This window comes from Diabrotica undecimpunctata, chromosome 9 (assembly GCF_040954645.1).
Source record: "Diabrotica undecimpunctata isolate CICGRU chromosome 9, icDiaUnde3, whole genome shotgun sequence".
NCBI classification, from domain to species: Eukaryota; Metazoa; Arthropoda; class Insecta; order Coleoptera; family Chrysomelidae; genus Diabrotica; species Diabrotica undecimpunctata.
The window spans coordinates 54,918,683-54,935,047 of NC_092811.1; the positions used below are offsets into that span (position 1 = coordinate 54,918,683).

General features: G+C 31.1%; 3 protein-coding genes across 3 annotated transcripts; 1 reads left to right on the forward strand and 2 right to left on the reverse strand.

Annotated features, from left to right (window-relative positions):
* Positions 1 to 1,462: 1,462 nt before the first annotated feature.
* LOC140450802 (uncharacterized) lies at positions 1,463 to 3,955 on the reverse strand. Its single transcript, XM_072544474.1, has one exon. It carries the CDS (start codon positions 3,953 to 3,955, stop codon positions 1,463 to 1,465), a length of 2,493 nt encoding a protein of 830 aa, XP_072400575.1.
* Positions 3,956 to 5,671: 1,716 nt separating this feature from the next.
* LOC140449566 (uncharacterized) lies at positions 5,672 to 7,495 on the forward strand. The gene is made up of 3 exons (XM_072542773.1): positions 5,672 to 5,803; positions 6,042 to 6,454; positions 6,512 to 7,495. Exons 1-2 carry the CDS (start codon positions 5,709 to 5,711, stop codon positions 6,445 to 6,447), a joined length of 501 nt encoding a protein of 166 aa, XP_072398874.1. The 5' UTR covers positions 5,672 to 5,708; the 3' UTR covers positions 6,448 to 6,454; positions 6,512 to 7,495.
* Positions 7,496 to 9,352: 1,857 nt separating this feature from the next.
* LOC140450803 (uncharacterized) lies at positions 9,353 to 10,570 on the reverse strand. Its single transcript, XM_072544475.1, has one exon. The coding sequence runs from the start codon at positions 10,568 to 10,570 to the stop codon at positions 9,353 to 9,355; it is 1,218 nt and encodes a 405-aa protein (XP_072400576.1).
* Positions 10,571 to 16,365: the final 5,795 nt, after the last annotated feature.

Below are 16,365 nucleotides of genomic sequence, written 5' to 3' on the forward strand. Positions count from 1 at the left end.
CCGATGCGAAGGTATCGATGCCATGATTTGACCTTGGGGGTGTACAAGAAGTACAAGAAGTGATCGACAATGACCAGAGGGTTTTAAGAACTGGTCGCTTATCGCTTGATCTCTTCTTCTTCTCTCCCGAAGAAGTGATCAACAATGACCAGAGGGTCGTAAGAACTAGTCGCTTATCTCTAGATCTCTTCTTCTCAGCCGAAGAATTGTCACCTACGTTACCTGTATGTTTTTACACTTGTCTCTTCTTTGTCTTACCTGTCCTGAAGAAGTAAAAGAATCGGTCGACAATGACCAGAGGGGGTGTCTTTGAGTGGAACGGACCACCTTGTATGTCGAGTGCAAAACTCATCGCTTATCGCTTCATCTCCTCTTCTTTTCGTTAAATTTGTACAGGGTGATCGAAAAAATAAATTTTGTATTGAGACTTGGAAATATTTTAGGTGTTGTTGCGTCAAAATTTTTTTTTGTGTACGATGCTTAGATATATCTGTATAGCCTGCCTAGCCTAGCCTGCCTAGTCCTATCTTTACTTTTGAAACTTGTAGGAAAAGGAAAAATAACTATGTATCACATAAATGCTTTATTGTGTATATATATATATATATATATTTTAATGATATATGTGGGTAGATGTAAATAAAACAATATTGGATTGATACTATAAATTTTATTTGTTTTGAAACATTTGAAGTTATTTATCTGATTAAAAATATACACTCTACTGTTATAATGTATATTTTTCTTAACCTGTCGATAATAGTCCCTCGTCACAGAATCCATGTAACTCGCTCTCACCAAGTTATCATGATGTGAAGAATGACCCCGTAATATTTGGGAATCGTACCGGTCCTTGTACCTGACCACTTCATTGGATACGATTCCATCCCTGATCTTCTGGAGGGATTCGCGGTTCTTTGGAATTACATGGTCTAAAGGCTGAAACATAAAAATAATTAATTAAGAAATATTTGTTTTACAAATACTACTACCTTTGTGTGTTATGATTTAGGCATGGTTTCGAAACAATACAAGTCAGGTAATATGGCTCCATGCATCTCTAAAGAAGTTTGACAAAAACAAAAGAATTTTTTACAGTTTTCACACCATAACGTTCCATACATTTTGATGATAGAAGTAGTAGGTTGGGTGTATGGTATTATTTTTCTTCTTGTATTCGATTGTAATTTTATAAATCTTTTTTGGTCGGTAAAAACTTTTTCCCATGACAATTTACTTTTCTAAAGAAAAACAAACAGCTTTAATTACCGATATATTTTTTAAGTTATATGTGAAATAACTTACCACACCATAGAGGACCCATTTTAATTTGTAGATTAATCGGTTAAAGAAAACCTGATGTACAAAAATAGAAAGATAATTTAAAAAACAAACTTTTATTTATTACCAAAATAATAAATAAAGAATAAGGAACTTTTTTACTATCAAACGTATTTAAGAATTATTTATCATTGAAACCCCATGGTAAAGTGTCAGTGCTTAAAAAATTAACCATTCTTTTATCATCATATGGACTAAGTGCAACTTTTCTTTGAGTTATTGTATAGACGTCATGTTTTTTGGAGACAATAGAATTTTGGGAAACCTCTACAATTGTTTTTTTAAATAAACTTTTATAATAATCTTCATAAGTTAGTTCCTTTAAAGCTGATTTCTTAATTCCTTTTGCTTTTTTAATTTCCTGATCCTGATTTAAAGTTTTTATCGTGTACATTTTTGAGCGCAATCCTATAAAATGTGTCATAATTTGACCTTTGTTTTCATCTTTCATCAAGCCCAATACTTTTTTATTCCTTAAGGGAATGTTATAGACATTATTTTCAGTGTACTCTGATGTGTCAAACTTATGAATATCCTCTTTAATATGAGCATATATATCATCAACAAAAAACTGATATATTAAACTATCTGTGTCCGTGTATAATAACTTGGCTTTATCTTGAAATTTTTTTTTAATATAATTATAATGGAAGTCATACAAAATTGTTTTCGAAATATCTAAAATACACATCCCAATGTAAATAGGTTTGTTAAAATTAATTTTCTGTTTTTGCATTTCAATTATTACCATATTTTCATCAAATATGGTACAACTATGAAAATTCGGTTGGGAAATGTAATAGTTAGCACCGTATGTACCACCCAGTTTGTTTACAATTTTTATATCCTTATATTTACGTACATTCTCTATACTTTTGCCATACGGAGCGTTTATAAAAAGTTTGAATAAATTTTTTTCAAATTCATTTTTGCTCTCCTTTTTCAATTCAATGTTTAAGTCAATATATTTCTTTAACCAAGGTGATTGTTTAAATTTTAGGCATCGATGAATCTTAGCAAGCTTCAGTCCCAAGCTAATAACTTGTTTTAAATACATATAATGAATAACATACTTCTTTTTATCATACAATGTCGTTAAGAGTTTTTTAATGGTAGAATTAGAAGTTGGTGGAGTTATGTGTTCTGGACACAATGGCAAATCTTTGTGTGAATTAAAAAGTTCTTTTGGATACTCAAGGTCCACTTCCAGCACGTATCCGTATTCACTATCATTGGGACAATTTAATATATTGTAATTGTAAATATCATTTAAGGGTATCCATTCAAATCCTCCATAAGGAAGGAAATAACTCATAGCTGAACCATATAGATTGTTCACATCAAAGTACATTGTATAAGAGGTCTCTTTACCAGGATTATATTTATCACCCATGTACTTATTGTTCGCTTCTGCATATCTGTTACTACATTGTGACACTCCTCCTCGTTTTGCTTTTTCAAAGAACAAAACCATTTCGATATCTGTTAAAAGCTCTAATTCTACATTTGTTACTTTTAACATGGCATCAAATGCTAACCCTGGTAAAGTAAAATAATGCAAACTATCTAAACCGTATGTTTTTAAACACATCAGTCTAAAGTTTTCAAAAATATCACTTAAAAGTAATACGTCAGTTTTTAAATATAATTCCGCGTACTCTTGCAAGTTTTTTATCTCAAACGTGTTCCAAACAGTGCATGCGTGTTGATAATCCTCATGAGTTATTCCTTCATTATTAATTTTACTAAAGAAACTATCAATAGGTGGCAAGCAAGTATCTTGCAACTTTTCCCAATTATCGAGGTATTCATATGGGAAAACACCTTTTCGTTTAACTAAATTAAATTTAAAATCATCTTCAAAGTACCTTCTCGTTATTTGTTTTTGATCATCATCTAGATTACAGGAAAGTTTATCTAATGAATCAGACATAAATCGAAACGAATCTATAAACCTAAAATTAATATTTGTATTTTGAATGTATTTGGTAAATGATATATACCTCTCTTTGTTTAGAGGAAGTAGTGATATATTACCTTTAACGTTATTATTAAGGCTTTTAATTAAAAAATGTGCGTCATAGCCAGAGAGATTATGAAATGCAATCGGAATTGTATGTGTATTTTGATAATTAGCATTACAAGATCTATGAGCAGCTCCTCGAAATTTTCCTGTAATATGACAATGATCTCTAACTTTATCCAATGGATCGACTATAGGTTTAGTGCAAATATGACAAACAAAACTCAAATTAAAATCATGTCTTTCTTTATCAGTTAATGGACCTAACTTGTTGAATTTTTGCAATAAATTTTCTCTAGTTATTCTCTTTGCTATCTTTTCAAGTTCTCTTACAAACCACACAAGACAGTCGTGACCGGTAAATGATTTATAGTATGATAAGGAATCATTATAAGAAGATTTAAAATAATAAGCTATACTAAAAGCTTCATGCTTTTGAGACAAATAAGTTTTTATATTAGGATCATTGTTATTGTCAATGCATTTTATAAGAATACTTTCTAGATCAGCATAAATAACAAAAGGAACAAGTTCTTTATGTTTAAAATTTTTAAATTTTATAATATTATTCTTTTCTGTTGGTAAAACCATCTTAACTGAATTTGAATTAATACAGTCCTCTAAATGATTTTGTAAGAGTGCATCATTACTAAAATGATTAAAACATCTTTCACAAAACCATTTTTTGTTTCTAACATTTTTAACTTGTTGATTTACTAATCTTGAAAAATTTTTAATATAAGCAAAATGAAATAGATCTTTTCTACACAAAGGACCATCATCCTCATCACTACTATTATTATTTGTACTATTATCTTGAGAATGAATTAAAAGTAAATTAATACGAGGAGAAAAACTAGTCTTACTTAATAGCAAAGGTAAAATTTCCTTTCCTGTTCCTTTTGTTGTAAAAACATTTATTGAAAGTTTATTTAAATTTTCAAATTTAGGGATATCTTTTATGTCAATGGGAAAACTGATATTATGATACTTTAATATCTTACTAAAATGAGGATAAGATGAGGTTCGTGTAACATTGATTTTAGCAGGATGTAACGCTGCAACAATTGACCAGAGAAAACAATAAGGATCAGAATTTTTAATGTTAATTACACTCTTTGTATTGCTTATATATTTAGGTAATTTAACATAGGTGGAAATACCACTCAGTATTGGATTATACCTATTTATATTAACTTTTAAATGTAGAATCTGTGATAGTGCCCAACCACTATCTCTTTCTTGAAATTCCTCAAATTTTTTTAAAATCACATTAATACAATTAATTTTATACCAATCCTTGAGGTCTGTATTTTGGTCAATTGTTACATTTTTGGTTGAAAAATGTTTAATAGAGGTTTCACCATTTTGTGGTTTGATAAAAACACCATATAAAATCAAATTAACTTTTAAAAGACACGACAACAAACTTTTTCTAATTTGAATTGAAAAACTCCTAAAAGCTTTTTCCAAAAATATTTTGGGTTCTTTATATTTTAAATTGACTATTAGCCCTGTTTTTATTCTACTATTAAAACAAGATTCCACATCCTGCCACAATAAACACCTTTTAAGAGTTTTTCTAGCATTTAGTCTGTTCTTAAAGTTTTCAAGATATGTTTTAAGAATAGTTAAATTTGCTTCTATACAGTGAAAATTTTTAACACAAGAAACCCTATTCTTTAAACATTTATTCAAAATAAAAATTTGTTTTTTCAAATATCTTATTACGTTTCGTAAATCAGATTTTCTCTTAATTAATCTACTTACCGATTCCATCTTCTCTACAATCTGGTTGGAAAGTTCATCGACTACTTGCTGACTCATTTTTTTTTTCACTAGTAACTGGTTCAACTTAACTTGGTAACTTTCGAATGCACAAATAAAACCCAAATATTAGGATGCTCTCCAATTTATACTTATCCAGTAAAAAAAAATCAATTGACGTATTTCTGTAACTTGTTATTCAACGTGATTATATTTTAGGATCAAAAAGTTTAAATTTATCAATAATTCTGCAAACTAGTTGTTATTAAACGTGATTGTATTTTTAGAGGTCAGAAAGATCAAATCTGATGCAGATAAGTTGTTATTCAATGTGACTGCATTTTTATGGGTCAAAAGATTAAATCTGACGCAAATAAGATGTTGTTCAACGTGACTGCATTTTTATGGGTCAAAAGGGTTAACTCTGATGTAAATAAGTTATTTGCAATGTTTTAAAATTACAAAGTCAGTTTAATGTTAAATTGTTTTTTTTTCTCAGTTTCTTGTTATAAATACAGACAGTCGTTTAAGACTAATCCAATTGTAAGTAGCAAGCAGTGAACAAACAACATCAAGAATGGCAACAGTACCCTGTCAGTTGGTAATTTTAACTGAAGATCCGGTTCATTTTCCTATTGAAACGGCTTTCCTTATTATAAAGGAATTGTTTGTGTAAGTATTGAGTTTATTATTTATACACTTTTTTCCTTGTTTATTTCACCATATTTGCATTTGATTTTATTGTTTATCTAAAATAATTTTATACATAATTTTATTTTGTTTTACCTCTTGATATTTTACTAATTTATCTAATTTCTTTTTTCTATATTCTATCTATGTATTTTTTATTCTAATGATCGTATTTTAATAACATTTTTATTTATGATTGTTTAATTTCGTTAAATTTTAGATATGGTGTCAAAGAGGTGTCTCTTAAGGGAAGTAAAATATTTGTGAGTCTCAGCTATACACCCAATAGCAAAAGTCTTAAAAAGAAATTTGGGAATCTTCCGGTTCGGTATATGAGGACCAAAGTAAAGACAGAGCAAGAATTCCAAATTTTAGAGAATGTCGTAAAAAGATACAGATTTAACTTGTTGGACGATGAATTGGAAGAGTTTGAGCGACATCAACAAGTCCAAAAGCAACTTGGGTTGAAGAGACCACTATACATACAAGAGGCACCGGATGAGGCTCTTGCCTCAACATCAAGCAAGAAGCAAAGAACGGTTCCTCCAAGTACAATAGTACATATAGAAGAAGAATGTGATGAGAATGATCTGAATATAGATCATTTTCTAAGTCAAAGGACATAATAAACAAGTAAGTGCTTTCTGCTTCCCACTAGAAAAAAGGTAACTAGTATATATTTTATTTCAGATATGTGTTGGTATTGGAATGAAGATTGAGCGAGAGGAAAATATTTTTGTATGTATATCTGTGTATATATTTTTATAGATTATAATAAAATACTTTTTAATAATATCTCTTTATTTATTTATTACTTACAACTTTTATTCTAATAAAAAATATTGATCAATTTTTTTTCTATATCGACCATTCTTTATTTCACTGTCTTTAAAAATTGATAAGAATCCATAATTCTCTTTCCAGCATATCGAACATATTTTTTTTAAATCTTCAAAAGTCATATCTGTTCCGACGTGGTCATTGTAAATGTGTTTTAGGTTTAAATCGTCTTGTTTGAATACAATTAAAATATTTGCATTGTCTCTTATAAGGTGTTTAGGTATTTTTGCATAACTCTGACTCAAATAAAATGGATCCACCTGAGAATGTCGAGACATGCTAAAGTATTCTCGAATAACATCTTGGTTGTCACAAGCAACATCATCAAAGATAAAAATTGAATTGGGCTTCGCTTCAGATGGGTGCATTATATCCGTACTTCCACTGTAAGTATAATATCCTATTCCTTTAATTGGTTCTAGCAAAGTTTCTAAATATTTGTACTTTGGTTGCATTAATGATTTTGAGTAAATATACACATTTTCAAATTTTAATCCATTAGCATGTTCCAATAGACTTATCATCACATTGGTCTTACCACAATTTGAAGGGCCAACTATAAGACATCGAATAGTTGAAGGGAACAAAACTCCATGCTTTTTAAACTTATTCTCAATTGGTTCCAATAAATTATTCTCCACATCAAGCGTAGTCTTTTGTTTTACAAGCTTCATGTCTGGTATCAATTTAAAAATAAATGTCTTGTGTGTATCTATTAATAAAAGACTATTTTTAATTTTTATTTTTTTATTGTCAACACTTTCTACAATATTTATACCAATAATGAATATTAAATACATTGTTTAGAGCACATTGTAAATTTTCATTGTTATGTTGAAAACATAGATGTGATTTAAAAATATGATTCATAGTCTCATCGGAAAGTATATTAGGTTCATCTTCTACACAATCAATGCGATTTTCCATGAATTTTTCCAAATATTTTCTTGTTTCATGATTTCTTACCAATATTGTTTCGTCTAATACGTTGTCGTGTAAAAATTTTGAAATTTCTTCATATTTTAGATGAGTATCACAAAAATGCCAAGATTGCCAACTTAAACCATGGTTTTGAACACATTGTTGTTCGATACATTTTATATATGACTTATTTATCATTGCTTCTGTTACTGGTAAAACAACCATTCTGTGGATAATGTTTTCAGTAGTAGGATCTAAAATAGCAATTTCCCTACAAAGAAATACATCTTCCCCAGGAAAAGAGAAACCTTGGATATCCACAATGAACATGTTTTCACTCTCTCGATATTCTCTAACAACAAACAAAATCTTGCAAGTGGAACGTCTTTTACATATTTTTCTATCCCCTCTTTATTATATTGCGTCACTTTTATCTATCCATGAGTTGTGAGAACTATCAAAACCTAACCACTTGACAAAAATTTTATTTTTCTTTCTCTTTAATACCTTTTCAACTAAATAACTGTCTTTATGTTTAACTTTTTGTAACTGGTCCTTATAAAATCCCCCAAGAATTTCTTCACCTTTATAGTCTTTTAAATAATATGTAATAGGGTTTCCCAGTTTTATTTTATAAACAGTGAAAATTTCATTAGACCAATTTGGATTGTATTTTTTGTCAAAAACTCCTCGATGTTTTGAAATGCGTACATGATCACCAATATGAAATTTTTGACTTTCCAAATCAACCGTTTTAATGTGATTGTATACAGTGTTTAACAATAGTTTTTCATGCTTCTTCTTAACATCCACTGGTTTCATTCCTATTGTTCTGTGAACTTTATTGTTGTATTCAATAACAACTTGTTGTAAATTATCAATCCATTTGTAGGTACCGTTGAAACTAAACTGTTTCCAAATCATTGATTTAATCGTGCGAATAACTCGCTCAGCAATCGCAGCCTTTTTTTCACTGTATACATTGTAATGATTAATATTATATTTTTTCATCAATTTTTTCATATGTGGATTAAAAAATTCAGTTCCCATATCTGTTTGAAGATTATTTGGTTTTTGCTGTTTAAACACATACTCCATACATTTGGCTACTTCAACACCTGATTTATTTTTTAGTGGTAAAGTGTCCTTGTTTTAATTGTCTTAATTTACTTTGGATGTTTCTCCGTTTAGTTATAAGTTGTCTTTTCAAATCTTTATTCATCGTAAAATGTAGGTATTCGCTTAACTTCTGAACAGCTCTGGATCAGGTCCCGAACAGGTCCTGATCAGCTTTGAACAGGTCTTGAACAGGTCCTGATCAGCTTTGAACAGGTCTTGAACAGGTCTCGAACAGGTCTTGAACAGGTCTTGAACAGGTCTCGAACAGCTCTCGAACAGGTCTCGAACAGGTCTTGAACAGGTCTTGAACAGCTTTGAACAGGTCTTGAACAGGTCTTGAACAGCTTTGAACAGGTCTTGAACAGGTCCTGATCAGCTTTGAACAGCTCTCGAACAGGTCTCGAACAGGTCTTGAACAGCTTTGAACAGGTCTTGAACAGGTCTTGAACAGGTCTTGAACAGGTCTCGAACAGATCTTGAACAGCTTTCAGATTTGGTACTAGTCTAGCCCCCAATTAGACACTTATGTCAACAAGGTTATGAAAATATTTATTGTGTACAGGTTGTTAAATAAGAGTAGACTTTTTTTTTAACTTTTTATTTATACTTAAAAACCCAAAGTACAGATTTGCTTCATTAGATAAACTACAGTTAAAACATTTGAACTACATTGGTTAGAGGATTATAATTAACAATACGGTCATGTATAATTATACAATAAGCAGTTGTGTTAGCTGGTATATTCTTATTAGTTTCTATTTCTATTCTCATATCGACACTTCCTGATTTAATTGATTCATTTTGTCTGCTGCAATCAATAACAAATATCGGAGCAACAGCACAGAATTGTAACATAGTAAGGCATGGATCTCCTATGGATTTGTAATAGTACGACGGTTGAAATTGTGCATACATTTCATATGCAAGGGCATAATGTCTTTTACTAAAGTTCAAGTTCAAATTGTCATACGGGTACATTTCAGAATTTAGAAATAGCTTTAAGTTTGTAAGATTACAGTGATCAAAATAGCTGTTCTCTTCTTTTATTGCATTCTTTTTGGCAGTTTGTAATGCAAACAAAACAAATCGTGGTCTCTCCAATAGACTGGTAGTTTTTACATTCCAGTTAAATTTCATTGTCTGAGGCAGTAGAGGAATTTCATGATATTCCCAGCTTCTATATGCAAGCTCCAAACTGGACCCATTTTCAATAAATTTATATAAACGTAACTTTTCTGAATCGGACACTTGAATATGAGGCATTTTCCATATTAATTTAAATATTTCCACTTTTGGTTTCAGTTCAGTTTCTACTGTAGACATTACTGCATTTAAATCAGTTGAACTTCTTATCAATACGAGTTCTTGGCGTATGTTAATAAGAATTTTTGTAAAATCTTCAAAAAATCCAAGTACAAGTTTGAGTGGAATACAAACATTAAAATTTCCTGCTTTATCAGCAACTGTTGGTGTGTCATTAATACTCCAACCTATACAGTTGTATCGATTAGATTCAGTTTGTGTGAACGAAGCATAGTTTTTCATTGTCGTTGTTATACCTAAATTTCTCACTCTATCTATTACACAGCCTCCAATTTCATATCGTATTTCATCAAATAAATGCATCAAACCATTATTAATAAAGCGCAAAGTATTGCTTTCTTTCCCATCATTCGTTAAACGTCCTTCAATATACAGATAACTCTCAGAAGGTAGGGTGTATATATCTTGAGTCTGAATTGGTATTCTTATTTCATCACAATGATTAAAAGTTGCATTGGCATAGGGTAAATGACTGTGCATTTCTCGACTCACAACTGAATTGTCAACCAATACACGATCTCCAATATTTAAAATGTTAAAACTCATATTCACTCTTCTTACAAGTACACCTCAAGAAAATCCCTAGTATTCTAGTATTAATAAAAAACTTTATTCTACACCAAGTATTTCTTTTCTTTTTCCCTGTCACTGTCGTAGTTGTGTTTTATTTTAAATCCTAGTGAGGTTAAAAAGACTTTGTTTTCTGTTGTCAACGGTTTGAGAGTCTGCTTGTCACTAATGTTTTTATCAACACTCTTAATATTATATACACTGTCCACACCTGGATTAAATTTGCTACAGTTGTAAATTAAAACCATTATTTATACTTTTTTTAAATGTAGTCTTAACGTAATAACTTCTCGTGTGCAATTAACAAGATTACCGTCCTGGTCAACTATTTTAATGAAAATTTCATCAATATATCTATTTGTGACAGGTAAATAAATTACCTTTTTTGGAATTTCCACAATTTTGTAACCCGGTAAGACATTTGGATAAAACATGTGGATTATATGACCTTGGTTTTCATTGACGTATGAATTAGTGATTAGATTACATTCCACACAAATAGAATTAACCTTTGTGATATGCACAGGATTCTCAGCTACATGAGTCTTTAAAGGTGAGAGCCGTTTTGGTGTAAATCCCAATAAGGGAGCAATGGTATTTGGTTTTTCAAAATGGATGACTTTGTTGCTTTTTATTTCACATTTGAGTGTATTGTTATTAATTCTCAATATCAAACTTGTAGGTTGATCTATATTATGATTTTTTCTAGGCACACCTTTACCAATTGTATTATTTTTTTCTTGACTCTTTTCTTTATTAATTTCTGTATCATCTTTATCTGGTGTTTGATCTACTTTTAATTCTAATTCAGTTATTTTTTCAGTTAAATAATTTGAAAGATCTTCGACTTCATAAGAACCATGTGGAATCGTTATATCGTAACCATCTATATAAAACTTGTTGTTTGTTTGGTCTACATTTGGAATTGTATTGTATGACATGAAATCTATTAAACCTAGTACATACTGTTCATTTTCGTTTAAAATAATTGGTGGGTAAATTTTTGTTGATAACACCGATTCTCTTCCAGATAACACAAAAGTGTACGACATGTTCAAACGATAATCATAGAGTAAATAAAAGAATATTCTTTTAAAAAGGGTATTTATTTAAAAAATCTAAACACAATTGTCCACAATTTACAGTGTTATAAGTTTGATAAATTTTATGATTATAAACAATTTGAGAATAACCATTTGAATTAAAGTATGATATAGCTTCCAACGGTGGTCTCAGATTACCAAAACTATCAAAATATACGACTTTGGATTTATTCTTCTTGTAAGCTGTCCAATGAGTTCCAGGACCGTCTTTATTGTCTAAATTAATAATTCCACTCTCATGTTGCCAATTTTTTTTCGGAAACCCATTTCTCATCATTACACCTCTAAAATGTGGGATTTTCATTAATTTTGCATATTTTTGTAACTCTACATTTGTCAAAGCATGTTTTGGAATTTTTATTTGATCCATTTTCTTATTCATAAAAAAATACCCATTCCACTTTTATATGGTTTCAAGTATAAACCTTTTCCAATTGCCAGTGCTTCCATTTTACGATTATGACGTTGTTTTTCGAGTAAATCTTCTTTAGCTGCTTTTGCGTCGTTAATAGTTTTCACGATAGCTGATGTACCCCCAGCAATAGTGCCCAATGCGCTCAACCCAGCAAATATCGGTATTAGAGGTAATATACCCCCAGTTTTTGGAACTTGGATTACTCGACCACGTGGTTTTTTAACGTTTTTGTAGGATTTCACAATTCGTAATGCTTGTTGAATAGCTTCCCTTAACGTTCTTGGTTTGCTTTCCAATAGTTTCTTTCTAATGTCTCGAATTACTCTCAATAAACTAAATGACTTTTGCTTTGAAATTTTTCTTTTAGAAGATGAGGAGGAGGATGTGACCTTTCTTTTAGTGCTGTTTCTTGTCTTTTTCTTATTACCAACCATCTTGACTGTTTCCAACCAACTACCCATAATACACACAACAACAAGTCTTTATTAAAAAAAAAACGACAATAGAAAATAGAGCATATATTAATTATTATTAATTACATAAAAAAAATTTAAAATTACTGTCTTCGAACGTGGTTGATTCCTTCGATTGGAAATGGTAGCGGTCTCCTTCTTAGTGGGTAATCAGCATCCCTATGGGGTTCGAAATGGTTAAGCCTCCCTAGTTGTTGTTCTTGAACACCCTCATCTCTTTGCCGATACCTACTAAATTCTCTCGTGAAGAGTCTTGTCCTGGCATTCTCTCTTTGCTTACCATGGAATTCAACCACACAACTCTTAACTCCCATTTCACTGTTTTACTTTTTCGCTGTTGAACTGTTAACACACCGCTTATTACCAACTCAGACTGAATTAGTATCACTGACTAACTGATAATTAACCGAATTTAAATAGTAAGAATAAAAAAATATATATTAACGTAATTGACTGACCTATTTGATCTTTATTGCAATGCAGAAAATAGTACAAAACATGTTTATCATTAAAACGTTTATTATTCCAAAATTAATTTATCATTATCTAAATAAAATGTGCTTATCTGCATATAATGTATTTTGGTGACCTATTTGACCTAAAAATGCATTGACGTCAGCGTAATCGTTAAATATGTTTATTGTATGTATAATGTGTTTTCGATGAAGAAATAAAAATTTAATCACGTTGCATAGCGTGTTGTAGATTTGCGTCAATGTATTTTTTTTTAAATGTAGTAAAAATACTTCGTAACCAATTTTATTTATATTACAAATCACATAAAATTATTTTTTATATTTATACATTATATCTTATTTTTTTAATTGCTTGGTCATCCATAGTATCGTTATCGTCGTCACGTTTTCTTTTTTGAGTATTGTTCAATATTTCGTTTACATCATTTTTTGGCTTTTTAGCACCCATAATATTTTCATCACTTATTTTCCGTTTTTCCGTTTTTCTTGTGTCTCCTCTGTTTATAGAGTCAACAGCGAACTCATTTGAAATGTCTACATCCATATCATCTCTAATTTCTTTTGCTCTTTTATGATTTAAAAGCTTTTGTTGTATTTTTTGTTTATTTCTGTGCTGGATATTTTGTTTGCGTTTACTTGATTTGGAAATAGTTAATCCTTGGAGTAATAAAGTACAATGGTCTATATTTTCAGTTAGTTTTTCTAAATTATTTTTAGCTTTGTTCAATTCTTTATTACAACTTTTTGTTACAGCTTTATATTTAGTAGAACCTAGACCCATACCTAATTTCACTTTTGCTTTCATTGCACCAGCTATACCAAGTGCTGCCAATTTTTCGGAAAATGCTGTATTTTTCGATCGAAACTGTTCAAGAGCTTTTTCACCTAGAATCTTATCAGCCTTATGTCGTTCGGATAGATCTTTATTTTGAGAATATGCAATATCATGTTCACGACACGCCTCGTCTAATCCATTTATTCCCCTATCTCCTCGTGCTAGTCGTTTCTGTAATTTGGTGCCGGGTCCACAAAACCTATAACCTCCAGGGATGTGCATTTCGAAAGGTAATTTATTAATGACAGCGTTTAACATATTGGTAGCGTACTCGTAGACGATTTACAAATTAATACATAGTTATTCTAAATATAAGTCTTTATATATTTTTTCTCTTCTTCAGACAACTGACCTCACATTTCACCAAACATACTACTTGGTATATTTTTAGCACCAGATCTGGATCTCAAATATTCTATGTAGTCACAGTTTATACAATTCCTATTAGATATTTCAGTCTCCCCACCACACTTTGGACATTTATACTTTACTGGTACAGGCATACTTATTTTTGGATAAATAGATGACTTGGGTTATTTTTGTCACCACCAAATTGTCTAAATATACTTTTTAAGTAACAATTTACACAAAGTGTATTTGGAATCTCAGTTTCACCACCACACTTTGTACATTTATATGTCACAGGTACAGGCATATTCAAAGGGCAAAATAAAAATGAGCTTTATGTTATATTTACAGCTATTTTATTATTCTAATTTTTTATCATGCGATTACATTATTTTTTATTGTTGCGGTCTCTGTCTCTTTACATACATTCTACTAGGTATATTTTTAGCACCACTCTCTTCCTTGTACACCTCTTCCAATTCACAATTTATACACAGGTCATTTCGTTCTTCAGTGTCACCCCCACACTTTGGACATTTATGTTTCACAGGAACAGGCATATTTATTGTTCTCACTCACAATTTATTTGTTGTTGTCGTTGATTCTCTGAAAAATGGGATAAACTCTTTCTACAAAGGCACAATCGGGACTAAATTTTTTGTGATCTTCGATTATATTGTCATTTGATTCCCATTTGTAAATCTCTACGCCACACTTGAAACACTTTACTATATCTTCCACTTGGAGAAAGTAAAATCCACAAGCAGCTAACTCTATTTCAGATTTATTCCCCTTCCAATTGTTAAAAGTTGAGAGCCTTGAATAAAACTCGTCTAGCATGTACACCTCAAGACACATCTTGATTACTGACAAAATTTTGCTGGATACATTTATTTAAAATAAATAACTTGTTTCAAAACAAATAAAATTTATAGTATCAATCCAATATTGTTTTATTTACATCTACCCACATATATCATTAAAATATATATATATATATATATATATATATATATATATATACACAATAAAGCATTTATGTGATACATAGTTATTTTTCCTTTTCCTACAAGTTTCAAAAGTAAAGATAAGACTAGGCAGGCTAGGCTAGGCAGGCTATACAGATATATCTAAGCATCGTACACAAAAAAAAATTTTGACGCAACAACACCTAAAATATTTCCAAGTCTCAATACAAAATTTATTTTTTCGATCACCCTGTACAAATTTAACGAAAAGAAGAGGAGATGAAGCGATAAGCGATGAGTTTTGCACTCGACATACAAGGTGGTCCGTTCCACTCAAAGACACCCCCTCTGGTCATTGTCGACCGATTCTTTTACTTCTTCAGGACAGGTAAGACAAAGAAGAGACAAGTGTAAAAACATACAGGTAACGTAGGTGACAATTCTTCGGCTGAGAAGAAGAGATCTAGAGATAAGCGACTAGTTCTTACGACCCTCTGGTCATTGTTGATCACTTCTTCGGGAGAGAAGAAGAAGAGATCAAGCGATAAGCGACCAGTTCTTACAACCCTCTGGTCATTGTCGATCACTTCTTGTACTTCTTGTACACCCCCAAGGTCAAATCATGGCATCGATACCTTCGCATCGGAGACCCTGATGGACAGGTTACCAAAGTGATTCAGGACCCCGCTTCCTTACCTACTTATAGGCAACATACAATACGTAAGCAGTATCTGATTCATACGGTTTCCGCAGCGAATGCCGAAAAAGGGTACGCGTATTTAGCCGGTTCCCGTTATACGGGCACGAAATTATTGTACGTGTATATCCGGTTCCCGCAGTGAAAAGGTTAAGGATCGGAACTGGAAGTCTTAATACTGTATAAGTGGGGGAGGGTGAGGATCAGGAAGTTCTTATCCTGTATATGTAGATTGGGGTGAGGATCAGGAAGTTCTTATCCTGTATATGTAGATGAGGGTGAGGGTCACGACCGGAAGTCTTAATTTTGTATATGTAGATGGGGGTGAGGATCAGGAAGTTCTTATCCTGTATATGTAGATGGGGGTGAGGATCAGGACCGGAAGTCCTGATCCTTACCCTCATCTACTTATAACTACTTAAAAAAATTTTCTTTCGTTAATGGGACTTTAGAATG